The 26601-nt window shown below is 42.7% G+C and overlaps 2 protein-coding genes across 8 annotated transcripts in view; one reads left to right on the top strand and one right to left on the bottom strand.

Annotated features, from left to right (window-relative positions):
* Window positions 1-26601, bottom strand: part of wnt5b (wingless-type MMTV integration site family, member 5b) — a 141760-nt gene that overhangs the window by 34667 nt on the left and 80492 nt on the right. The window lies entirely within an intron of this gene.
* On the top strand, window positions 18815-22607 carry fbxl14b (F-box and leucine-rich repeat protein 14b). Its single transcript, XM_033614508.2, has one exon. It carries the CDS (start codon window positions 19509-19511, stop codon window positions 20709-20711), a length of 1203 nt encoding a protein of 400 aa, XP_033470399.2. The 5' UTR covers window positions 18815-19508; the 3' UTR covers window positions 20712-22607.

Here is a 26601-nt window from a genome sequence, read left to right as displayed (position 1 = left end):
CACCATCTGTTTCTCAACGTCTCTCTCTGCTTTGTTCTGCCGCTCTACTACCAGGCTCTTTCGTCCTTGCTCTGTCTGTTTCTCCCGTGCTTTTCTGTCTGAAAGTCAGATTCGTCAGCCGTTTACGTTTCTATCCATCCTTCTTTCATTCTCTCTCTCAACAGTGCACCCAGGCACCTATAAAAAGCTGTTCTCACGCTCCCTCATCTCTTAACTGTGATGATGTGAACACACATACTCTTCGGTTTACTCTCTCCATTTATTGAACGTACAGTCACTTGTAATATGTCTCTATAGTGACAGTATATATTTGTGCTCTTGCTTGTTATGTGTCGATATTTGCATCTTGCATCTGTTCTCTGCACAGAAAATAAGCGTATCAAGAGGTACAGATAACCTGACAATCCTTGTGTATGTCACACTACTTGATCCTGATCAGATCTATAATGTACACACCCCAATTTAGTCCAACTTTAAGTCTAATTCAGGTTATTTTCATGATGTAATTTAAAATTAAGCATGCCGAAACTGCATGCGAGGTTAATGCAGTTCCACTGTAACACAGAATACTTCATATCCAATGCAAAAACTGAGCATAGCATTAGTTCAGGCAGGACACGATGTCAAGCTCAGCTCATATCCCAGCTACATCAGCTGATCTCAAACAGCCCAATCGCCTGATGGAGCAGCTGATTGATGGAAGGGAGTCAGCTGATAGATCACATGATTCCTTTCTATGCAACCAATTGGTGAATCTCATTCAGGGCGTCCTATTTAAACTGCTCTGGCCTGCCTACTGTTGCTGCTTCCTCTGCAAGCCACTTTGCAACCCACCTCCACCCCAGCTCCTCCTTTTCATGCTGTGTCTGACTTATCAATGTCATTTCTGTTTGTCACTGCTGCTGCTCTGTTCTGTTCATGGGGGGTCTTTGCTGCTGCTCTCTCTGCCTTAGGCTTTCCATGTAGGCGCAGGAAGGGCAGAGAGGTTTGCTGTCTCTGCCTTAGGCTTTCCATGTAAGCACATGGAAGGGCAGGGAGGTTTGCTGTTTCTGCCTTAGGCTTTCCATGTAGGCACATGGAAGGGCAAAGAGGTTTGCCATTTCTGCCTTAGGCTTTCCTTGTTTGTGTGTGGAGGGGCAGAAAGGTGCGCTCTCTCTGCCCTTCCACATGCAAATGAGGAAAGCCTGTTTTTTTTTTTGGGGGGGGGGGGCATTTCTTATACATTTTAACAAGGGTGCTCTCAGCACTGTTTTATCAGCATTAAGCTAGCAATGCGGTTACACAGAGACGCAGTTATGCAGGTTTTTAGGGTGTGTACATAACTTGACTCAAACTTGGGAGGTGGGGATACACAATAAGAGGTAACGGTCCTCATGTGGACTATTCTGTGCAGATTCTCAGTACTGCTGATAAGGACAACAACAAACTTCTGGTGAGTTTCAGTATGTTTACTTCCTGTTTTACTGCTGTAGTCTGAGAAGTAACACAAGTAGAGCATGTCATTAAGTCAGTAAGTTAACTCAGTAACATTCGTCACGCAACAGTATTTATCTTGACTTTGCCAACACTGGCTAACATTAGCCACGATAAGCTACTGGTCAAAGACTGATAAATCAGTCCACACTAGCCATGTTTGGCACCTCAGTGGAAATGAAGCGACCGAGAGAGCTCTGGCTGCCCTCGTTTGGCACTGGAGTGGAACCGAGGGAGAGGCCAAGTCCCCGATCAGGAAGCCCAGGGAGAAGCCACTGAGGCTGGGCCAGATCCCCCAGTTTCCCCCTGGTGCCCCGGAGCTCCGCTGGTCAAACTACACTGGTCTCCTGATCCCTTCCCTGGAGAGATTAACACACACAAACACACACTCACTCACACACTCAAACATGTATAAACACATTTGCCAGCAAACACACAAACACTCTGAAAGACTGAATGACACAGAAACACACATACCAACACACACACACATTTTTGCGCTCTGCCTCACTCACCATTGTACACATGCTCTGACACACACACACACACACACACACACACACACACACACTTCCAGTAAGCAATTAATGTCAAAATCAATTTCTCGGCCCTTTTGGTAAATAAAACTTTTTCCTGATAGGGAGCGGCTAACTAACACATACACTACATTGTAAACACACACTCATACTCACCTAGTAAAGAGATATAAGTGAGGAATCTGCACATACACACTTACACTAAGACATGGACACACATACTTGCAATGTGAATCAGAGCAACTTTCATCAGGGGATGAGGCTGCGCTGGTCTGGCCTGATTTACAGCTCGTCTCTGACTTGATTCATTTGGTCTATAAATCCCCAGGAAGCCTTGCACTGTGTCAGGTCACGCACACACACACTGGTCCAAACAAACGTGTAAAACCATGGAGATCCATCCATCTGTCTTTCCAGTGTTCTCGTTATTTCCCAACTTTTGGCGTTTGCACTAAATTTGATTTTTAACCATTGCTTGTGTTAACACTTAACTAGTCGCCCCCTTATTTTCGAACCTCTCATTTTTCATTCCACCCTCCTCCCTTCTTTGTCCCTCTGTGTCATAAACTCACTGCAGTCATGTTTAATACAAACTCAATGTATTTCCTTAAAGGGTAACTTCTGTGTTTTTCAACCTGGACCCTATTTTCCCATGTTTTTGTGTCTACGTGACTATTGGGAACAACATTTTTTTTAATTGTTCCAGTACTGAGGAGACTACTGAAGGCAGCAGCAGTGAAACAGGCTGCAATGTAACTATAACCAGTGTATAATTGTCATAGGTTTCACCAAATCCATCTTTTGTATTTGTTCATATTTTGTAGTTGTTTCTTATGTGTTCATACTTGTTGCTGTATTGATTTTCGGGAGCTTTTTATCTTGGTAAATTTTTGTTGTGTGACCTCCAACATGTCAGTGATGTAATTTCCTGTAGATTTCACAGTTCACTATGCCACGGCCTGACGTTCTTCTCACTCGTTTTCTGGACCCCCTGAGGAGAGGTGTGTTTGTGGGAAGCTGGTCATGAGAAGTTGCTGGACTGATTTGAATGTGTTTTGCACAGAGAATAAATCCCCCTGGTGAGCAAGGCAGAAGTTGTCCTCACCTCCTTCCTCATCATCCACAACAACAATACAGAGCTTTCAGCAAATCGATTATTATTATTATTATTGTTTCAAGAGTCTGATAGCATCATGGAGAGGTTCTCTACAGAGATAAGACCTTTTTGTTAAAGAGTAAGACAGTTTTTGTTTAACCAAAGAACAGCCCAAAATCACCAACTCCAACTCCACCAGACTCCATTTAAATAAACAGTAATTTTATCGTGTATAGAGTCAGCATATTTTCACATTTAATTAGGTGATTTAAGGGTTTGTTTCAACTGAACCAGAGTTGGTGATTGTTGGAACAGTGGAAAGACAAACCGAGATGTTTTTTGTGAGCTCATTTTGTTTCTGTCGACTTTGAATGAAGTGTGTTTTATGATGCTAAAGTTACTGTTTATTTAAATGGAGTCTAGTGGGTTTGGCGACAGCGATTTTGGGGCTGTTTCTGGTTGAACTAAAAGGATCTTACTCTTTAACAAAAAGGTCTCTCTCAGTAAGGATCCCTTCCATAATGTTGCCACTTAAAATAACAATCTGAGCCTATCAGTGGCAAAAACAAGCACTTTTAGTGGATGAAAGTTGACAGTGTACAAATGCCCTGAGTGGTTACATCATAGCCTGTTTCATTGCTGCTGGCTACAGCCCTCCCGCTCAGTTCTGGACCAGTTTTGGAAACCATTGTTCCCATCCGTCGCTTAACCACAAAAAAATGGTTAAATAGGGGCAAGTTTGAAAAATACCGAAGTTACCCTTTAAGGATGATTTACTCACAGGCTGGTTATTTTATATTTTTCATGTCTTATTCCCTCTATCTGTCCACCTCTTTTGATGTACATCTAAATCACACATGCAAAAACGCACAAGCACTAAGTGTGACTATGTTTGTCACTACAACATAATTGGGAAAACAATTTAATACTATATAAATGTAGTTCATAGGAGACAGGACAGTCAGATGTAAGTCTTTAGGTTTAGATAATTTACTTGTGGCTAGAAATGTTCATTTTTTTTTCAGAGTTGGTCTTGGTATTTCACTGGCCTTGAGTGGCTGCAGGAAGCACCTGAAAATTCCGAGACCATAATTACTGACAGATATGACATCAATAAGATGCACAGGACCTAAATTTGGACTTAAATGTCTTTGGTTATTAAAAAATTTGTCTGAGGACTGCAGCTGGTGAGAAACATTTCTGACAGCACACCCAGTCACTGATGAGTCATCCTCGCCTCTTGATGGTTTGCTCACTTCCTGCTGTTTGTTTGCATTTCAGTCAGTACGGTCAATATTTCATTGGTTTTTCTGGGAAAATGTCTCAGTCCAAAAGGTGTTTTGACGTCGAAGTGTCTTGGTCATGTGCACTGGTCTCACACAGTTGCGTCTTATGCTCTCATTCAAATATAGTTTGTTTTCCAGTCCACCACATCCTTGTATGATTTAGCCTTGAAGGTAGAAGATGAAGATTGAAGATACAGAAGTTTCAAACAAGCAACCTCTGTTTGATATTGGCAAAAAATCTGGATAAGCTTCAACAGCCAGTATGAGACATACTTGAAAGAAGATTTTTGTGTGATAGATTAAGTGGAGAAAAGCTATTAAAAATGTTAATATGTTTCCCAAGATAAAACATATCCGTTGTATCTTCCCAAAGGTTGTAATGTCTGCAACATTCAATGCTTTAGAAGACTTTCCTAATCTGTTTGATATGGCATATTTACATGGTGTTCTCACATGTTTCTGGCTGGCACTTTTAATACCATGCTAATGTCAACTCTCAACAGGTACCATTATTCTACATCTGTATTATACAAGGTAGTATTCTTCATTACAGGTAAGCAACATCAATATCACGTACAGGTCAGTATCAGTAAGTATTTCCAGTAACTGAAAAGGTACCAATAACCAGGATACCACAATAACTACAGTATACGGACAAAAAAAAAGTTGTAGAAGTTATGTTCCAGTCTACACTGCAGCTAGCTAAGGGGTAAATTAACCCCTTAAAAAAGCTTTAAAAGTCCAGTGCGTAAGATTAAGGGGATTTAGTGGCATCTAGTGGTTAGGATTGCAAATTGCACCCAGCTGAAACTTCTCCTCGTTAGAATTCCTCCTCGGTTCGTTGTTCAGGAGATTTTTACCAGGAGCTGAAATCTCTTCCTCTTCTAAACAAACAGACCCGTTGATTAAAACTGGTAAAAACTCTGAATAAAACAGTTTCACATCACAAATCAGTGTTTCTCCTACACTATTCTGTACATTGCAGACGGTCCACTACCTATTTTCTCCGATAACTAAGTGTGGTCCCCGTTTTACTGATACAGATGTTCAGGAGGTTTTTACCTAACTATGCTAACTATGGTGGCCAATACCATGATGCAGAAACATGAATGGCCCTATCTAGAGCCATTGTTGGGTTTGTCCGTTCTGGGCTACTGTAGAAACATTGAGGTGCAACATGGCAATCTCTGCAGACGAGGACCCGCTCCCTATGTAGATACTAACGGCTCATTCTAAGGTAACGAGGTGATGAAACACTAAATAAAACATGCCTATTATCCTCCATTGCTGCCAGTTTATCCCCCTACACCCTACACACTGGGCCTTTAAGGTACTCCACACATATATTCTCTATTCTCAAGCAATATGATGTTTATACTGAGTGAATTATTCAAAGTCAATTCTACTTTTAAAGGCTTCACTGCTCCATTAGAATACAGATATTCTAGATGTCTTGTTGAGTATTACACATTTCTACACATTTTACATAAACATACTTGGTATCTTGGAAACTTTACTTCAGGGTTGCATTAGATGTTTAAAATTTAATTTCCAGTGGTGTGGTCCACCAATAAAACATTCTCACATAGGTTTGAAGGGATCTAGTGGTTTAAAGTGACAGTTGGTCTACCGCATTAGAAGAGACTGTGTTCTTTGTGAATTTCTGTACCTTTCCCAAATTTTTTAATGATAATAATAACTTTATTTGTATGGCACAATTCATTAAGCAAGTGCAACTCAAAGTGCTTTATGTCATAAAATGAGAAAATACAGATAAAAGACAGGATAAGATTCAAACAAAATTACCTAAAAATTAAAAAACATTACCTAAATAACTGCCTGGTCTCATTCCCAAGCATCAATATACTACAGTATTTGGCCCCTGGCGTCATTGTAGTGACGCTAAAGATACTGTTAAGCATCTGTATGAGCCGCATTGGGCTGTCCTCTAAATCTAATCTAAACTCAAACGCATCCTTATAAGATGTTCAGAGCAATAGACATATTTTAAAGAGTGTGAAAATCTGCTACGGGTGGATGGGTCCAACAAACACCGGATGTTGACCCAGGAAAATGGTGCTCAAGGCCAACAAACATGGCGTTTCTGCCACTAAAAACTGGGTGCTATTTGCATCTTTCCCTAACCACAGCCAAGTAGTTTTGTTGCCTAAACTTAACTGCCAACCCCTTCTTAGTCAAGATACAATGCAAAAAGCTGCCGCCAGTGTCATTTCAGTAAAGCCAGGGCTACTGCCCAGGTACAGATGAGACCACGCTGCAAATAACAGAGTGAAAACTTATTGAATCGATGCTGGTTCAATCCTCTGGATTATGCTTTGTCTTCAGGGAGGAGTCAAACATTCTCTCCTTCAAACTTGACTGTGCTTGCTCTCACACTTGCCTTGAACTTGATTTAAGGGATCCTGCCGACAATGCCTGTAATGGCACGTGTATGTCCACATCAAAAACCTGCCTCGTGCCGTTTCGAAGAAGAAAATGAGCTGTTTTCCACCTTCATGGTTCCCCGCACAAACACAGACAAACAAAGAGTAAAAACCAGCCAGATAAACACACACACACACACACACACACACACACACAGACAATACAATATGCAGCCTATTCATGCCAACAGATGACAGAGCACATTGAGAAAATGCCAAAATGCTGACTACTGAGGGAGAGAGAGCAGAAGGCTGAAAAATCTCCTATGTCAGACTGCAGAGCTGGCAGAAAAGAAAAGCATTGTTGAGGACACACACACACACACACACCTAGGCAGCCTGTGTGGTGCAAAAACTGGAGCAGGGCGGCCGTGCATAACACACACACATATGTACCCACACACATACAGCCTGTGAGGCGTTGTGGCGAGACGGGAGCACAGACGAGCTGTCAGAGAGAGGAGAGAGAAAGTGAAAGAAGAGGAAGAAAGAGAAACAGAGGAAGAGAAATATGGAGAGGGATAAAACAGAGAGAGAGGCATGAACAGAGAGAAGGAGGCCTGCATCTCCTGGCAGTGACCTCCTGTTGTCTCCCTCAGAGCACATCTGCTCTCCTCCTTCTCTTGTTTCATCTGTGTTCTTCTTCTCAGCCACTTATCTTTGTCTCTCGTGCCTCTCACCTGCCTCGTCTCTTTTTTTAATGCCGACTGACACCCCACCGTTCATTGTCGGTGTCGTCGTGTTTATAGTCATTCTTGGTGAAAATTGCAGAAGTCATATGGGGATGAAAAAAGGTGAGTGAGAAGGAGGCTGACGCTGTTCACTGAAACAAAAGGAGACGTGTCAAAAACACTTTGTTTGCTAATTAAGGATGCTAAATTAGAACAAAGACTCAGATGGAGAGACATGGGCGAGAAGGACTGTAAATTCTGAAGAGAGCTCGATGAGATGAAGGAGAGAGAGATCTTCATCACTCGAGACCAACAAGCTTGCTCTGTCGGACAAGCTTGACAAAGAGAAACATGTTGACGCTGATTCTGTGTAGCCGTTTGCCACCTCAAGAAGCCATCAGCAAGAACTACATACTGTACAATCAAATGATGTATTCAGTAAGTTAAGGTTTATGAACGAGGCAAAACAACACGAACTGAGGCAAAGTCATTTGAGTCTTTACAAGAAGGAGAAGCCACACATTAGCTGTTCAAGGTGGGAATATTATGCCATGATAGTGCCTTGCCGTTCTGTATAAAAGGTATGATCTCAGAATGGGGGACAGAATTGTCTTGCCAAGAGCAGAGGTGGTAACAGCACTGAAATAAGGTCTGTATCAAGGGGACAGCTGGCAGGACGGGATCATGGGCAGCATGGGTGGGACGTTTGATGATGTGTTATGTGTTACCCACTTTAAAAAGTAGTGGTAGCAGTTAGCGGCTATCTCAAAGAGGAAGACCAGCGGCCGAAAATTTCTACAAATTGGAAAACAATGAGGTCCAAAAGCTCCTTTCCCTCCGACCAAAGGACGAGATCAGCTGCCGTATAAAGCTGGATTCATACTTTATACTTGTATTGACGCTGTACCCTACGCTGTAGCCTGCCATGCACCTCCCAAGAAATTTAACTACGCGTCATGGTGATGCAGACCTCCTGTCTATTTCTGTAAGCTGAAACCATTTCCCTCAGTGGAAACGAAGCTTTTATTTACTTTAATTTCACAGATAAGAAACAATAAATTGTTAAGACAATAAATCCTCTACAAAATAGCATTGTAATTCTTGTGTGTGATTTATCCTGGATTCATATGAGAAGAGAAATCTCCGCTAGTCACTGGGCTAATTTATACAATGTGAAGTACCATAGGCTTGTGCTAATAATGTTAGCATTTTATATTTGTTTGGAAACCGTGTGATAGCCTCTTCTAGTTTGGACCCTCCAGCTCTCTGTTCCCTTCAAAGGTCAGTGCTGTCATAACTGTTCACAGTTTGTCAGCATTATAAATGTTTGTTTGCCAGAGTTGAACACAATACAACAGCTCAGAATGGATATATTTTGCCCTGGTGAGAAGATCCACTGATACTGACTCTATTGAGGTAAACTGACTTCAGCATGTAATTTAGCTGTTTAAACTCTGGTGTGGCTTTCATAAAAAGAGTGCACTGCACTGATTCATACACATGCTTCATACCTCACTCTTCATCCGTCCTATAAAAAACACACTCTCCCAATTTGGCGGTCTATTTAAGCTGAAGAAATGCTGCTGCCCTGCACCAGTATTGCCGCCTGCTATTTCGGACCCACCAAAAACCCAGCACCCAACTGCAGGCTCCAGCTAGGGGGGGCGGAGATACACTCACTGGCCACTTTATTAGGTACACCTTGCTAGTACCGGGTTGGACCCCCTTTTGTCTTCAGAACTGCCTTAATTCTTGGTGTCACAGATTCAACAAGGTGCTGGAAACATTCCTCAGAGATTTTGGTCCATATTGACATGATAGCATCACACAGTTGCTGCAGATTTGTCAGCTGCACATCCATGATGTGAATCTCCCATTCCACCACATCCCAAAGGTGCTCTATTGGACTGAGATCTGGTGACTGTGGAGGCCATTGGAGTACAGTGAACTCATTGTCATGTTCAAGAAACCAGTTTGAGATGATTTGAGCTTTGTGACATGGTGCGTTATCCTGCTGGAAGTAGCCATCAGAAGATGGGTACACTGTGGTTATGAAGGGATGGATACGGTCAGCAACAATACTCCGGTAGGCTGTGGTGTTTAAACCATGCTCAGTTGGTACTAAGGGGCCCAAAGTGTGCCAAGAAACTATCCCCCACACCATTACACCACCAGCAGCCTGAACCATTGATACAAGGCAGGATGGATCCATGCTTTCATGTTGTTTGTCGCACCAGAAATCCAGACTCATCAGACCAGGCAACATTTTTCCAATCTTCTATTGTCCAGTTTTGGTGAGCCTGTGTGAACTGTAGCCTCAGTTTCCTGTTGTTAGCTGACAGGAGTGGCACCTGGTGTGGTCTTCTGCTGCTGTAGCCCATCTGCTTCAAGGTTGGACGTGTTGTTGGTTCAGAGATGGTCTTCTGCAGACCTTGGTTGTAACCAGTGGTTATTTGAGTTACTGTTGCCTTTCTATCATCTTGAACCAGTCTGGCCATTCTCCTCTGACCTCTGGCATCAACAAGGCATTTTCACCCAGAGAACTGCTGCTCGTTGGATGTTTCCTCTTTTTCGGACCATCCTCTGTAAACCCTAGAGATGGTTGTGTGTGAAAAATCCCAGTATATCAGCAGTTTCTGGCACCAACAACCATGCCACATTGAAAGTCACTTAAATCACCTTTCTTCCCCATTCTGATGCTCGGTTTGAACTTCAGCAGGTCGTCTCAAACATGTCTACATGCCTAAATCCACTGAGTTGCTGCCACGTGATTGGCTGATTAGCTACTTCTGTTAACAAGCAGTTGAACAGGTGTACCTAATAACTTCATATAAACATATTTGCAGGGAGTGATGAGGCCAGAGTCGAGACGCCAAACTCTAACTATGTTCTAACATAAGTTGTCTGAGTGAACTGTGTAAACACTTGATTTGCAAAATGGTGCTAGCGCCGAATGAGACTAACCTGACCCGAGGACGGAGGATGGGAGGCACAAAAGAAAAGGGTTGAAATACAATGAAAAAGTGGGGAGACAGAGAGGAGCTTTGAAGGCAGGTACACACACACACACACACACAGGCCATGTTTCAGTGCTGTACAGGTGAAGCCCCCGTGAAGCAAGGAAACACCTGAAGGAACATAAAAGATTCATCACTTACAGTGTAGCAGGCATGCGTGCGTGCGCGCGCACACACACACACACACACACACACACACACAAAGGATCAGTGTACTTCAGGGCATTGTTACTGTCTGCTTTCTCTTCCATATGTTGGTTTGTGTGTGTGTGTGTGTGTGTGTGTGTGTGTGTGTGTGTATGGGAGGGAGAGAATCTACAGAGTCATGGTAATATCCATTCAGGAAGGTGTCGGCTTTCAGGGGGACGTGTTGACACACGCCCATGTAACCTTGGCAACCAGCAATCGCTGCGGGTGCAGATGAAGCACGTTGTCGAGGCGAGCAATTATGCAGTTAGAGCCCTCCCCTGAATCATCAAATACGGACACATCAAGTCACACAAACACTTGTGCACAAAAACACACATGCGCACACATGACGAGTCAAATCTTAGGAGGGGTCGGAGAGCACTTTGGGGAGAGCGTGCGTGCCAAATCTTGCTTCTGACATCATGCTTTCTCCATCTCACCTCTGTTTCAACATCTCTCCTCTTCTTTTCCCCCCTTTTTCCTACCTCGGGTTTTATATTAGGCAAACAGCGTGTCTCTGCCCCTCTGTCTCTCCGTCTCCATCTCTTCTGATACATTCTCTAAAAATACTCTTCCTCCCTTCTCTCTGACCCGTTCCTTATTTTACCCCGCTCGCATTTTCCTCTCCCTTCCCTTATCTACCCATCCCTCTCTCTCCTCTCTTGCTCAGTGTGAGTGCTAGCTAGGGCCCAGCGGGTTTTCTGAGAGGTATGACACACCACAGCAGTGCAAACACACACATTTTCTTGTACGTCTATCTTTGTGAGGACCCTAATTGACATAATGCATCTCTAGCCTCTTACCTTCACCATAACCCAAACCTGATTGCAACCTGGGTCTTAAAACCAAGTCCATACACCTCAAACAGGCTTTTTAAGAAGTGAGGATTGTCCAAAATGTCCTCACTTTTCACACATGTCCTCACTTTGTTGGTTAAAAAACAGTTTCAGTCTTCACTACATAGCAAATACAAGTAGACACACACACATAGGTAGACGCACACATACACAGCTGTGATATGAGGCAGACAGAGGGAGACAGAAAAACAGAAAAAATGCATGCTGAGCAAGAACACACATATGCACACACACACACACGCATGCACAGGGAGGTCATGCAGAGACAGACTCAGCTACTGCTGCTGAAGAGCGAGCCCATGGCATATAAACCCGCCTCTCCCTGTTTCTACAGCCTCCATCTCTTTTCTATGTCTTTCTCTCTCTTCCCCTCATCTCTGTCTTTCACTTTTCCTGTCTGTGATCATCTTTGCAGTGCAGATAGAAGACAGCAAAAGTCAGCTGACACAGAAATTAAAAAGTTTGCTAATATCGTCCTACACAGCACAGTCTGGCTGGCAGTTTTAAAGCCACATTGGCCGGGTTTTATTTTCCGTTCCAAACCCAACATTAATTCATGAAGGCAACATGCTGACAGGGCCAAGACTCTGTGTACAATTTGGGTTAACAGAACATTTGGGTGAGGCGAATCACATCCTGGTTTATGACTAAGCTAGTTTTTGTCTGCGCTCGTTAAATCTCAGATGGTTTGTCTGGCAAAGCGACCAGGCACGGTCATAATTTAGCCACATTTAGCTGCTGGCGTTAATCTCCCACTCTGTTTAGAACTCAAGGTGTTTGCACGATCATTATAAAGCTTGGTATTCATGTCAGGATCTCTATTTTGAAAATGCATGTCACACTGTGCGCCCAAGTACCAAGGACGTAGGTGTTGGCAGCCACAGGGGACAGTGCAGTTAACTGCTTTGTTTTTGCCCTTGATGAAGTTACAGGATATAAGTTAAAAGCAGAGAGGGACATCAAATATAGTCACCAGACAGCTTGGCTCGATTTTGGATACTTTGCATTTCTAAATTGAGCATCAAGGCCATTTTGATCCGATTTTAAAAAATTTAAATCAATGTTTACACCAAAGATTTTTGTGCTATTTACAACTATAGCAGTACCTAATCTGACCCATGGGGGAAATTGCTTTTATGATGAAATCAGATAGAAATTAGATGAATAAAGAGTCTATACATAGGCTTTAATACAGTATGTACTAATTAAAGGTCCAGTGTGTTGGATTTAGGGGGGGTATACCGATAGAAATGGATATAATATTTATTACTATGATTTTACTAGTTGATAATCACCTGAAACTAGAAATTGTTGTGTTTCGTTACCTTTAAATGAGCTGTTTTTATCGACATACGGAGTGGGTCTGCCATGATGTTTCTACAAAAGCCCAGAACAGACAAATCAATCACTCTAGAAAGGGCCATTCACATATTCGTGTTAGCCACACAGTTCTCCATAACACTTGGCTCACAGGAGAAGATTCAGTTTTGCAACCTCACCACTAGATGCCACTAAATCTTACAAACTGGACCTTTAAATTACAAAAAGTTTCAACTGTTTAAACGCATTTTAAACCTTTGAAACCTGGAGTGACATCACTTTCAAAACATGGGGAAAATGGCAATAAGCAGCTTAGTAACAAATGTCCCAAAAACTGCATTAAAGAACTGCATGTTAAAGAAAATTATCCCCCCTCCCCCCTAAATTTTTTTTTTTTTAAATTTTAAATTTTGAACTGTTTTTTATTCTTTTTCTTTTTTTTCTTTTTTTTTTTTTTTTACTAATTTTCTTGTCTTTAATTTTCTCTTTTTACTGAGTTCTTGCTAATTTTTTGGGCTAATTTCTAATGTCGTTGCTCAATGCCTTCTTCTTGTGTTTTTAAAAGAAGTCAAGTCCATTTGCTGAGGTTTCAAAAGGTCAAAGGGGCTCAATGTAAAATTCAGAGTGTTTGACTTGTCTTGACATGGTTCTTAACATAGAAACAGCAGCTAGCAGCTAATGGGGCTAACTCCACAGACAGCACTAAACACCAGTAAAGGTGCTGATAGAGCTAACAGTGTTAACCATTGGCGAGCACTAAGCTTCCACGACGACGCTGTCCTGATATCAGCAGTAACCACTGTATAACCACTTGTGGCAAGACAGGCTTACCACAACAAACCACAGAGATGTTTGGATTACAACACACACAGATAACGTGACTTCATTCTCTGCTACATACTCCACTGTATCTTTACATACCAAATAGTGATTTGCTGCTGTATTAATGTTCTCAGTGGTGGATACAGCTCCTTTAAGAGCTTGCGAGACCTCCAATAAATGACCTCAATAAAAACTACATATTTCAAATTTTATCAGATGATAAAATAATTTTAATACATCTTCTTTGTCCTCAATTTAAAACAGTAGGTCTTGTGGTGCCGGTTAGAGCAGAGGTAAAGACCTAAACCATGACAACGACATGTTTTTCCTATGAAGCAAAAACATGAAACATATGCCACGGCTGAAAGGAAGTCCTGCGGGGCCACTTCTTACATAAGAGTACCTACGTGTGTTCTGCAAATATGGATACGTCTATGGGTTCATACTGTGCAAGTGGAATATTTGTTTTCTTCTGATCATTATTTTTTTCTTCACAGATGTTTATTGTCATTTTCTTACGTTACTGACAACACATCGAAGACACACTAAACTAAAATAACATACATTACACAGACATACACATCTACATACACTCACTCACTCTACTAGCACAGACATCAGGTACAATACCAAAATATTTCCCTACAATTCTCAAAAGACATTAGTGAGGGCTAGTTAGCGAGTTCTGCTGGCTTGTTTTAGTGGAGGAAGATGATGTGAGTGGTGTTTCTGTAAATATTCATTCCGAGTGTCAGAGCACACTCTGACACGAACTGGAGACTTAGCAGCAGAGTGCCGAGCAGAGTGAATGTGTGATTAACTTAACCATTCCTTAATTCATATAAAAACATATTGCTCTGTTTCTTTGACTAACAGGGCTCTCATTTTCCTGCAGAGTCAGACTGAATTTACGACCACACTATGTTGGTCACTCACTCTCTTGACCGCTAGTGTTACTTGAATAAGTAAACACCAACCCAATGGGACCAGACTGGCCGACCCCTATGCTCTCACTCAGTGGATGGATGATGTCACAGGAAGCTTCGTGGTTGATTACTGTGCACATCTTACTAAGGAGGACGACACTTGAACAATTTCCTCCAGTTTGTTTTGCTATCGAAGCTAGCGATAGCTAATGAGCTAAGTTAGCGTTACAGAGAAATCCAACATTCCTCTTAATATCTCCCCAGTTTCTGATGAGGTGGACATGATAACCCTTAATACACATAACTTTATTCATCCCTACAACAGGAAATACATTTTCCCTAACCTGATATGAAGTGTGCGCTGCACATATGAGCATTTTTGATGATCGCCTCCGTCCAGTGCTTTCGTCTTTGTTTTTGTTGACAGGCAGTGGCAGCTGGTTTGTGATAAAATTTAAGTTTTGAGCCATGACTCCTTCTATTCTGGTTCCCAATAACACATCAAGACCACATTTTAAGACTCCTATGTAGCCTACAGCCCTGTAGTGGAGAATCGGGTTTTGGCTCCAGCTGACAAACTGACGTCAGTGTGACGTTGCCCCTAAAAGCATCTATAGGAGCGGGTCAAATGACAGGAACTTCATAACAGCTTCAGATAAACTTTGAGATACAGCCTAGCACACTGCTACGGGATCTTTTAATGGTCAGTATGAACAGAAGGGAAGATTACAGCCAGCAGTAAATATCTAAATGTCCATATAAGCGTCTGACTATTGCTTTAAGACTTGAAAAACAATCTATTCTAAAGGAGGAGAACAGAGAGGATGAGAGGAGAGTTGCTGTCAGTTGTGCTCGGCTGCTTCTTTCCATGTAAAAAGGCCTGTTTCTGCAGCTCCTCTCTCGTTCTGTTATCCTCACCTGATCATTGTTGCCTCTCTCCTCCTCCTATTGCTCCCTCCTTCTCTCTCTGCCTCTATGTTTCTCATCAGCTCTTCCTCTCCCTCTCCCTCTTCTTTACTCTTTTTCAACCACTCTGCCACACTCCACTGGCTTCAGCAAACGGCTCCCCTGTCATATTATCTCACACACACACACACACACACACACACACACACACACACACACAGAAGCCCACAAACAGTGAGAGGGAGTGTTGCGAACATATAAAAGATATACTGTTTACATGCAAACCCACATATGCCCAGACATACAGTATGTTCTCCTGTCTGTGCATATACACACACATACATGGATAAAGAGATGCACATGCACACACACACACACACACACACACACAAGACCACGACCAGACCAAGGCTACTCCGGGGGTGAGGGAGGCCCAGTGTAGGGGATTAAAGTTACAACATGGTGGGGAGTAAAACAGATACACTGTTCTTCTCGCTACCTTCGCTGCTATATTTGATAATGTTCACGCTTTGATACATTAAATAACCACTTTGGAAAATATCTGCCATATATAGCTAGCTAATATTGATACCCTCTCAGTACCATTAGCTGAGACTAATATGAGCCTTCAGATATCAAAACATAAATATTACCAGATGTGAGACAATGACTTCAAAGTTATTATTTCAATGCTATATGAGAGACACATGAGAAAACTGTCTTTTACAGGCTTTACAAATTATATTACAGTCATGTAAGGACACCCTATTATTTCATAAAATACATATATATCTTAAGGGGGAAGGTCATGTTTAACATTGGGAGGGATATGAATAAAATGGAGAGTTTGGGGTCCTCTATCGGGAAATTTTGATCAGCAAATACTTAATTTCCTGCATTCTGGTGAATTTTAAGCACTGAAATGTGCCTTCCTAAAACCAGGAGATGAGTAAGCATTTTAGCACTTAGAGAAAACACACATTAAACACACATTAAACATGGCTTAATAGAGACAATTCCAAACACAAGAACATAAATCAGCTTCACTATAACTCACAGCATTCACAGACAAAGCATTTGTCTTTATCTGGACACATTTTCCCCACAAATACAACATGCTAATGTTATTAGCACAAGCCTATGGCATTTTACATTGTATAAATTAGCCTGGAGGCTAGCAGAGTTTTCCTCTACTCATATGAAGCCTTGGACAACAGCAACATTTAACAAAGGTAGTTTCAAAACTCAGCTCATTTACAATTCACCGAGAAAACAATGGTCTTGCACTAGATACATATTTCCCACAAATACAACCTGCTAGCATTATTAGCATAAGCCTATGACATTTTTCATTACATTAATTAGCCTAGCAGCTAGCTGAGTTTTTCTTTACTCATATGAAGCCAGGATAAATCACACACAAGACTTCAGATGCCATTGTGGGGAGGCTTTATTGTCTTCATAATTTATTGTTTCTTATCTGTGAAATAAAAGTAAATAAAAGCTTAATTTCCACTGAGGGAAATGGCTACAAATACACAGGAGGTCTGCGTTGCTGCAACACAATTACGTTTCTGGAGACGTGCACGTCAGGCTGCGGTGTAGTGTTACAGCTGAAGTTGTGGTATTACTGCAGTACCAAATAGTGCCATAAGGTGGTGCCTTCTCTTTGTTTTGCTGTGATATGCTAAAGATAAGAGTTGAATGCACTGTCTTGCCACACTACTCCAGCCGACATCCACAGGAGAGGACTCAATAGCAATGCGTTAGGTGCAGGTTATATTTTCTATGTTCTCCTGCTCAGGTATGATAAGAGAGTAGAGTGCCATGGAGACCTGGCATGCATGGTCGATGTTAAGCACTGCACAATAAAGTAACAGTGTTGAAACCTCCATTTCATCGTCTGTCGACTCTCTGAGCTAACCAGCTATCCTGGAGCTTCTGCTAACCAGCCCATGCTGCTATTCACCTCCCATGTTACAGTGGGCTACAGTGTAGGGCAGAAGTTTCCTAACTTTTTGTGCCCAAAGAAAACCAAAAAAAGCCAAAATCTCAAGGCACACCTGTATTTGTACCTGTGCACAACAGCTTCTATAACGTGTGTTATTACTTTTATCATGACATAAATGCTTGTTTTTATTCACTGATATCAAATAACAATTGACAACCAACTATTACTAGTGAAATATTTAACAAAATATTCAAAAATTCATTATAAACTTCAATGTAAATGGGAAATAATGTAAGATAATGTCAGATACTGTGATGTGTCACATTTATAATTCCCTTGTGCAAACGGTGAAACGGTGACAAATAGGTTCCCCTTGAAGTTTTTTAAATTAAACTAAATTAAATTAAATTCTTAGGTAGAGTTTGCCTCTTTTTAGGAAATGGGTGCGCACAGCAAAACTTCATTCATAACTTTTTGTAAAGGTCCAGTTGAATACTGCAATAATAATGTGTGGTTATTACAAAATCCCACGGCACACCTGGACTAGCATCACTGCACACCAGCTGCACCACTGGTGAAGGGTACGCATCAATGTCATGAAGTATGAATCATGCTTAAATGTGTGTGTTTGAAGGGACACACACATATTGCACACACACACACCAAAACAAAGTCAGCACCAAAGGAATTAACATAGATTTTTGCTTGTTTCCAAAATTATCAATATTATTATTATAAGAGCTGTGATTTATTTTATTGCATGTTTTCAGCCTTCTCAATATTTGACTGATGAAATGTAAATCTCTTTATATTGTCTGGTTTTGCAGCGAAGTAATTTAAAGAGGAGAGCGGACAGAGAGAGGCTGTTTACAACAGACAAAGAACACTATATGCTCTGCTGGCATTTCCAAAACAACAATAACAACAAAATCAAAAAACATAAAAAAAAATACTCCATATTCATGCCAAGTAAGCGGAGTGAGAGGGGCTTCTCCAGTTGGCTTTCCTGTGTTTCCTGTGTGGTCCGCTCAAAGGGTTAAAGCCCAAAGTGAACTGAATTGTAAGAAGTTGGTTTCCAAGGGAAACTGTTCGCACCGTTCCAGCTGAGGCGGGACGTACCAAGTGCCTGACACGGAGGGGAGAGGGGTGCTTCAGTGGAAGTGTGAATTACACTCACACCGCGTCGCTTTTTAAATATTAAAGCACGTATTTCCGTGTTTTAGCATGTACTGACGACGGTTATAGTAGCGTTGTTTGTTAATGGTTGTTTTTTCGACAAAATAGATGACTACTATTTCTTGCCGCCACCCCTCCCGTACAGAGAGAGTGCCGGAGTCCCTGCCAAGTCGGTTTGAAAAGAGCAGACAAAGGCTTTGAGCTCAGGACGCCCCTCTCTCTCCCTCACTCTGCTTACAAAGCCAACCTGGCTCTACCCTTTCTGCCTCGCTATCATGGAAATGTTTGTTAATAGGCGGCGTTAAGAGTGCTGGTTTTATTTTTCACTTTCTCATTCTGACATGTACGACCGTCTGGATCCCCGCTCGGCCGAGAGAGGACGGCTTTTAGTAGGTATAATACAAGGAAGCGTCGTCTGAGAGAGGGAGAGAGAGGGGGAAGGATTGACGCTTTTTCCTCCTCTCCTCCTCCTCCTCCTCCTCCTTCTTCCTTTCGCCCCCCTCTCCTCCTCTTTTTGGCGGAGAGAGGAGTTCAGGCAGGAATAAACGCTCTTTTTTTTGTTTTTTTCTGTTTTTTTTTTTCTAAATGCATTTGAATCCTACTGCGCAACCAGACCGGATCACGTGGGGCTGGAGAGAGTTGGATCGATTTTGCACAGTTCAACGTGAGAAAAAGAGAGAAACAAACAACTCCTATTTCTTTTTTCCACTTCTCTGGATAACTGGGACTGTTGATACTTTTGCATAATTGCAAGAGAAAGGGGAGTGGGTTCTTGTTTTCTTTCTCAGCCTTGGAGGTGTGGAGTATTATTTCTTATATGCCTGGGGTTTAAAAAACAATGGAGACGCACATTTCGTGCCTCTTCCCGGAAATTTTGGCCATGATTTTCAGCTATCTGGACGTGAGAGACAAAGGCAGGGTAGCCCAAGTGTGCATCGCTTGGAGGGACGCATCCTACCACAAGTCCGTGTGGAGGGGGGTGGAGGCCAAGCTGCACCTCCGCCGGGCCAATCCCTCTCTGTTCCCCAGCCTCCAGGCCAGGGGCATCCGGAGGGTCCAGATCCTGTCCCTGCGCCGCAGCCTGAGCTATGTGATCCAGGGGATGCCCAACATCGAGTCCCTCAATCTGTCCGGCTGTTACAACCTCACGGATAACGGGCTGGGTCATGCGTTTGTGCAGGAGATCCCATCACTGAGGGTGCTGAACCTGAGTCTGTGCAAGCAGATCACAGACTCCAGCCTGGGCAGGATAGCTCAGTACCTGAAGAACCTGGAGGTGCTGGAGCTCGGAGGCTGCAGCAACATCACTAACACTGGGCTTCTGTTGATAGCCTGGGGCCTCCACAGGCTCAAGAGCCTCAACCTGAGGTCCTGCAGGCACGTCTCGGACGTGGGGATTGGACATTTGGCGGGCATGACCCGCAGCGCGGCGGAGGGCTGCCTGAACCTGGAGTACCTGACCCTCCAGGACTGTCAGAAACTGACGGACCTGTCACTCAAACACATTTCCAAGGGGCTGACCAAGCTCCGGGTACTGAACCTGAGCTTCTGCGGGGGGATCTCAGACGCAGGCATGATCCACCTCTCCCACATGGCCTCCCTGTGGAGCCTCAACCTACGCTCCTGTGACAACATCAGCGACACAGGGACCATGCACCTCGCCATGGGCACCCTGAGGCTCTCCGGGCTTGATGTGTCCTTCTGCGACAAGATCGGGGACCAGACCCTGGCGTACATCGCCCAGGGGCTGTATCAGCTGAAGTCCCTGTCCCTGTGTTCGTGCCACATCTCCGACGACGGGATAAACCGGATGGTGAGGCAGATGCACGAGCTGAGGACCCTGAACATTGGACAGTGCGTGCGCATCACGGACAAAGGACTGGAGCTGATAGCCGACCACCTGACCCAGCTGGCGGGCATCGACCTGTATGGATGTACCAAGATCACCAAGAGGGGACTGGAGAGGATCACACAGCTCCCCTGCCTTAAAGTGTTGAACCTGGGACTCTGGCAGATGACAGAGAGTGAGAAAGTGAGGTGATTGGAGATGTTCTGTTTTGTTTGTGCGTTTTGTTGCCGGATGGGGACAGAGGGGGACATGTGGAGCAGGAGGAGGGGGAACAGACGGGCGGTGAATTTCTTTTCTTATTTAAAAAAAAGAGAGGAAACCTCCTTTTCCCTCCTGTGTGGTTGTGTAAGGTGTGCTTCTCCCATGTGACCAGAATTTTCTGTTCAGATGTTTTATTTTCCTCTCTCTGTTGGCCTTGCAGGATCTCAATTAGTGTTTGATATGACTTAATATTCTGCCTGGTAGGAAGCAATTAAAACTTACTTTTGCTGTGAGCTCACGATAACAATTGTTTTGATCTCATATTGAGTTTTTAATATCTCACATGTTCTGACATCAGACTGGAATAACGTGCAAATCAGCTTCATTTTTTTTTGTGTGTCATTTGAATGATCCGCTTCCAGAGTATTCTCAAAATTGCATCCAAGTGAGGTTTGAAACTTTTTTTTTTTTTTTTTGGTTTTGTTTTCACAGTGAGTCTGGATTTGAGACATTTTACGACTAATCTCCGCTACAGCCATCACGCCTAAAAAACATTTGGCTACCTCGTATGTGGTTGTTTTCAAAGGGTGTATACTGTTATAAAACACAAAAAAGAAAACACAGAAGGAAAGCGAGAATGAGAGACTGGGAGAAAATGTGCCTAAAGGGACTGTGTCTGCCCCCTCCCCCCATCCCTCCCTTCCCTCCCTCCTTCCCTCCCTCCATGAGCAGAGCTGGAGAAAGGAGACCAGGACACAATCTAACTACCTTTTGTTAATTTACCCCCATAAACAGCAACAATTTCCACCACAGAGAGACAGAGGGGGAGAGAAAGCCAGCTGTAAAAGCTGTCCAGATTTCAAAGACGACGCTTTATGCAACAAAAACAAACCCGCTTGTGTGCAAGAGCTTTTTATTTTAACATTTTCGTTGTTATTTTAAAGGATAAAGTTCAACTTAAGCACCCTTTAGAAATGTGTTCAAGCTTTGACCAATATAAGGAGACAACATACCCTTAGCAGAAACACCCAGTCATCCTGTAATGAGTCAGTAGAGATATTATAGTGCTGTAATGCAAGGTAACACATTAAAAGGCCATTATTAAACACAATATTCATCCAGTATGAAGTAAGTATGTTACAGTGGCATGTGGTGTTTCTTCTAAGGGATGCTAAATGTCAGTGGATGTTGTTCAGAGCGTCGTACTTCAAATTGAAGTGATTTCTATATCTCATACCCGTCATTGATCCAAGCAAATCAGGGTTTGTCTCATGGCTTTATTTTCCCACGTTAATGCCAACACAGGTCGCATTCATATTCATGTTGCTCTCACCGGTGAGATAGAGAGAAGGAAGGAGGAAGGAGGGGAGGGAGGGAGAGAAAGAGAGGAGGAGGTGGAGGGTAGGGATATCTTTTTTTTCCTCCTCTTTTTCTCCATCTCTCCCCGAATAAAAATACCCCGAATCCATTTTGAGACATGCTTAGAATAAGGAGCAATCGATTATTTTTCTTTCTCTTTCTCTCCCCGTCTCGGGTTTCAAGTGGAATGCGTCTCTTTCTCTCTCTCTCCCCCCCTCGCCTCCCCATCTCTCTCTCTCTGTTCCTGTCACACACACACACATTAACACACATGCACACGCGAGCGCGCACACGGAGGCCTGTGTGTGCGCGTTTTAATGTAATGCAATGACCTGCTAGAAAAATTAATATACGGATGTGCGTCCTGCTGAACAAGCTGTGTGTGTGTTTTGAAAAATAAAAAAAAGATGTACTGTATATTATGTGTTTGTAAAGAAGAAGAAGAAAAAAAATGCAGAATCCCAAAATTAAATTGTTTTATATTCTTACGGTTAAAACAATTAAAGATATTTATATAATGAATGAAAAGAGCGGTGTGGACTACTTTTGTGGAGGTGCAGCTCTGTATTGTCATCCTGTTTTGTCTTCTCTTTAAAACATGTGTTTCCATGGTAATCTGACATTGTTTATTCCCACAAGCGCTGCTATAGTCCTGTCCTACAATGATGTTCATAATCAGGCGCATTTAACACAATGAGGGCTTTTATTTTAATGCATTGCTCCTAATAACCACCCACGCATTTCTGAGTATTGTCCCTGCCCAGCCTCGCTTCTCAAAAGGCCCGGAGAAAAAGAAAAGGAATTTTTGTTGTGTTGTTTTATTATTTACGAGGAGATTCAAAATGGATGCTTGCCGTCTTGATTTGGCTGCAGTGCCTGTGTAATTAATTATCACCAGGGCGTTTATTATAGGAAGCTGTTCTACCCTGCTGACTTTTTTAATCATCAACGTCTGGTTTTTATCCACAAATGCAGCAAAATAAAAGAAGAAAGGTGTTTTGGCTCAACTGGTAGAGGCAGTTTGAGTTTCACATTAAAGTCTGAGAAGGTTTCAAAGGTAGGTTAGGGTTGCGTTTGGTGGATTTCATGGTTTAAATGGGGGGGGGGGGGGGGGGGTGTTAGTTGTAGTTTATTTTTGCAGTGTTTTATTTCACATGTGGCAGAGCTGCGTCTGTGGCTGCATGTGCGGAGTAATGAGATCTAAAGTTGGTTAGAGCAGATTTCCCCCCTTTCTGCTTTCCATCAGGACGTGTCCTGTGTGCGAAGTGACACACACACGCGCGCACACACACACACACACACACACACACACACACACACACACACAGAGGGTTGCCAGACCAGTCAGTAGCCATTGTCTGTCTTTAGAAGTTAGGAAGGCAGGTTTTGGTGGGGGATTTTTTTCCCCCGTCTTTTCCTCTCTTTCTCCTCCTCTTGTTCAGTCACGCATACCAGATCCTAGACCAGGCAGGAGACCCCCACCCTCACCCTGCACCCCCACCACCCCACCCACTGCTCCTTGCCTCCCCCCAACTTCCTACAACCACACACACACACACACACTTTTTAGCATTCCACACCATCATTCAAACCATTTAAGCATTCTCCCTCTCCTGACTCTCTGTCCATGGGGATTTGGGGATAAAGGCCAGCGGAGGGATTGTTGACCACAGGGACAGAGAGGGACGGAAAGAAAGAGGACACACAGAAAGAGAGAATGTCAGTGTTTGCTGTTTCTTAAGTTTGCTCTCGCCAGCCTTTGGTCTTGTGCAATAACACTGCAACGAGTGCGGACTGGAGATGTGAAAGATTCGGCTTTGACATTTTGTGCCGCTTTATCCCAGAAACATCTGAGAAAGCGTTTGGGAAGCAGAGAAAGAATAATATGTGGAGTCTCAACAGTGAATGCTTATGTATTTTTCCTACACTGGAGTATTGTTGTGCATTTAGTCGAGTCCTGAATGCTGCTGCAAAGCAACAAAAGCAATAGATGTGAACTCAAAAGGAAAGAGGTGTGATGTTGTAATAAATTGGAGCTTGAATACCGATAAATGAAAAGAGGTGGGAGGCATACAACGTCGCCGACTGTTTCTTTATCACTTGACATTTGGGTCCACAGCGCAAACCTTTCCCAACAGATACAGGAGACTTGCCGTGACAAGGTCACATCACGCGTCTCTACAGAAAGGTCCGCGGGCTGAAATGTAGCCTGACAAAGATACAATCAGCCGCATTCACATGATAATGTGATACTTTATTAATCCCCATAGGGAAAATCTCTTTTTGTCTGCCACCCTCCAGAGGGAGGTCAGAGGTCGGGCTCAGCTCCAGAACCCCACTGCTGGAGCTACCGGGGATTCGGTGTCTTGCTCAAGGACGCATCAGCAGGGTGGAGGGTTGTCAGGTTTTCACGTCAGGTCACCTTGCCTCGTCTGTGAGCCTCTAGAGGTGGTGCGGGCCACCTGTGAAGCACCAATTCTCAAATGCTGACGCTCTTTTTCCGATGAAACAATCTGTGAGGGGAATGCAAACTCGTCCCTTATTGTATAAGTTGCGGTCTCAATTTGCATTTTGAATAGAGAGAGCTGAGTGTGAATTAAGCTCGCTGCTGGCTGTACGGCGTTACGTGGTTACAGAGCATGATATATCACTCCATTGTATACAGTGCAAGGTAGCTTTGCATCGCATGAAAAGAACTGTGGACTAAGAGCTGAACACAGGTGCTACCCTTACTTTTGTCACACAATGAGATCATTTGCAATCTCCGAAAGCTCATTTGTGTTTGAAAAAGACTTTGAGCATGAGAGCACGGAACATTTTGTAATTTTACACTTCCATACTGACTCCTCTTTAGCACAGTTCTGCTTCCCTTTTGTAACAGTTTGACAAAGTTACACCCAGTAAGACCACTCTCCTGCAGATGAAGCTCAGTGTTTGGATATTCCATCTGAATGATTTGTTGTTTTCAGATTCAAGCACAACATTTCAGTTTCCAATCCACTTAAAGAAACTGTTAGACAATTTAAATACCCCAAAATGTAACTAGTAAAAGTAACATATTCTAAATACTTTTTGAATATCCTGCTACAAAATCGTCTTGCTGAGCTCATATTTTCATGCCAAATCACTCTACAGTGTCCTGGTTGCGCATCTCCTCTGCCACTCTCATGTGGCAGGTGCACTGTCCACACTTTTTTTTAAACATCTGTTTATGAGAAATACATGCCTCATATGAATTTTACACCATGTCCTAAAAGCAAGCGAACAGCACTCTCTGTCCACACTGAATCTGTTTAATATTCTGTTAGGTCATGTAACATAATATTACACACTGAATCTGTTTAATATTCTGTTAGGTCATGTAACATGTAAACAAACCACGTAGGCCCATCAGCTGTGCGCTCGACCAGAGACATAACCAGTTAAAAGACGAACCAATACTTCCCAGCTTTCTCTATGAGAACATTTTAGACAGAAAACATATTTTTTTCATATTGGATATTTACTGGAAATGACAAATAATATAGCAAACATTAAGTAGGTTGTTATTAGTGGTGGTCATTTACTAGAAACTTAAAGCTCCTTGGTGACGTCCCTCAGGTCAGCCGCCACCCGATTTAAGCTTTTGGTAAAACAAGGAAGTGTTGTGTTGATAACTCCTCATCTCAGCCTCATGAATCAGCCTTTTCTTGTGCACTGTCGAGCTTTCAAAGTGAGCACCAGGAATAAACAGAAACAGGGCGTCTGACAAAAGCTCAGTTAAAAACGTGTCGCTCGCAGCCAGGTAGAACATTGCAGTAGAAAACAATACAATCAAACTGAGGCTTGCTTGCACCGCATTTAGTTAGGACACGGTGGAACAAGTAATCCTTTAAGTAAGTTATTTTTAAAGACTAACTACATTCAGAATAACACCAATTTAAACTGTAACTATAGCAGAATACACTCGCTTATATTTTGTATTTTAAACACGTAATGCTGACTTTCAAACCCTCCTTACAATATAAAGTTTGAGCTAGGAGCTGGTTAGCTTAGCTTAGCATGAAGACTGAAAGCAGGGGGGAAACAGCTAGCCTGGCTCTGCCCAGAAGTTAAAAAAATCTGCCTTCTAGCACGCTAATTAGCACTTTATAGCTCTTTTGTTAAATCAGTACAAGCACTGGTTGTGTAGTAAAATAGGCTACTGAAGCACAGAACGCCCCGAAAAAACACAACTTCTTGTGTTTAACGCTTCAGTTTTTGAACAGTTAAACAAACAAGATAGTTTTTTTTTAAACATTTGGACAGAGACAGGCTAGCTGTTTCCCCATACTAGCCTTTATGCTAAGCTAAGCTAAGCTAACAAGCTGCGTACTGTAGCTTCATATTAACTGTACATACATAAGAATGGTATCTATCTTTCTGTCTAAAGCTGGGCATACGTTGTATAATTTCACCCTAATTTAGGAATATTGTAGTTTAATTCCAACTCGTACTGTAGGAGTAAATCCTCTGGGATGTAAAGCCAGTGCTCACACTGTAC

This window comes from Epinephelus lanceolatus, chromosome 23 (assembly GCF_041903045.1).
Source record: "Epinephelus lanceolatus isolate andai-2023 chromosome 23, ASM4190304v1, whole genome shotgun sequence".
NCBI classification, from domain to species: domain Eukaryota; kingdom Metazoa; phylum Chordata; class Actinopteri; order Perciformes; family Serranidae; genus Epinephelus; species Epinephelus lanceolatus.
The sequence above is the reverse complement of the archived record's forward strand: the minus strand, read 5'-3'. Positions and strand labels throughout refer to the sequence as shown.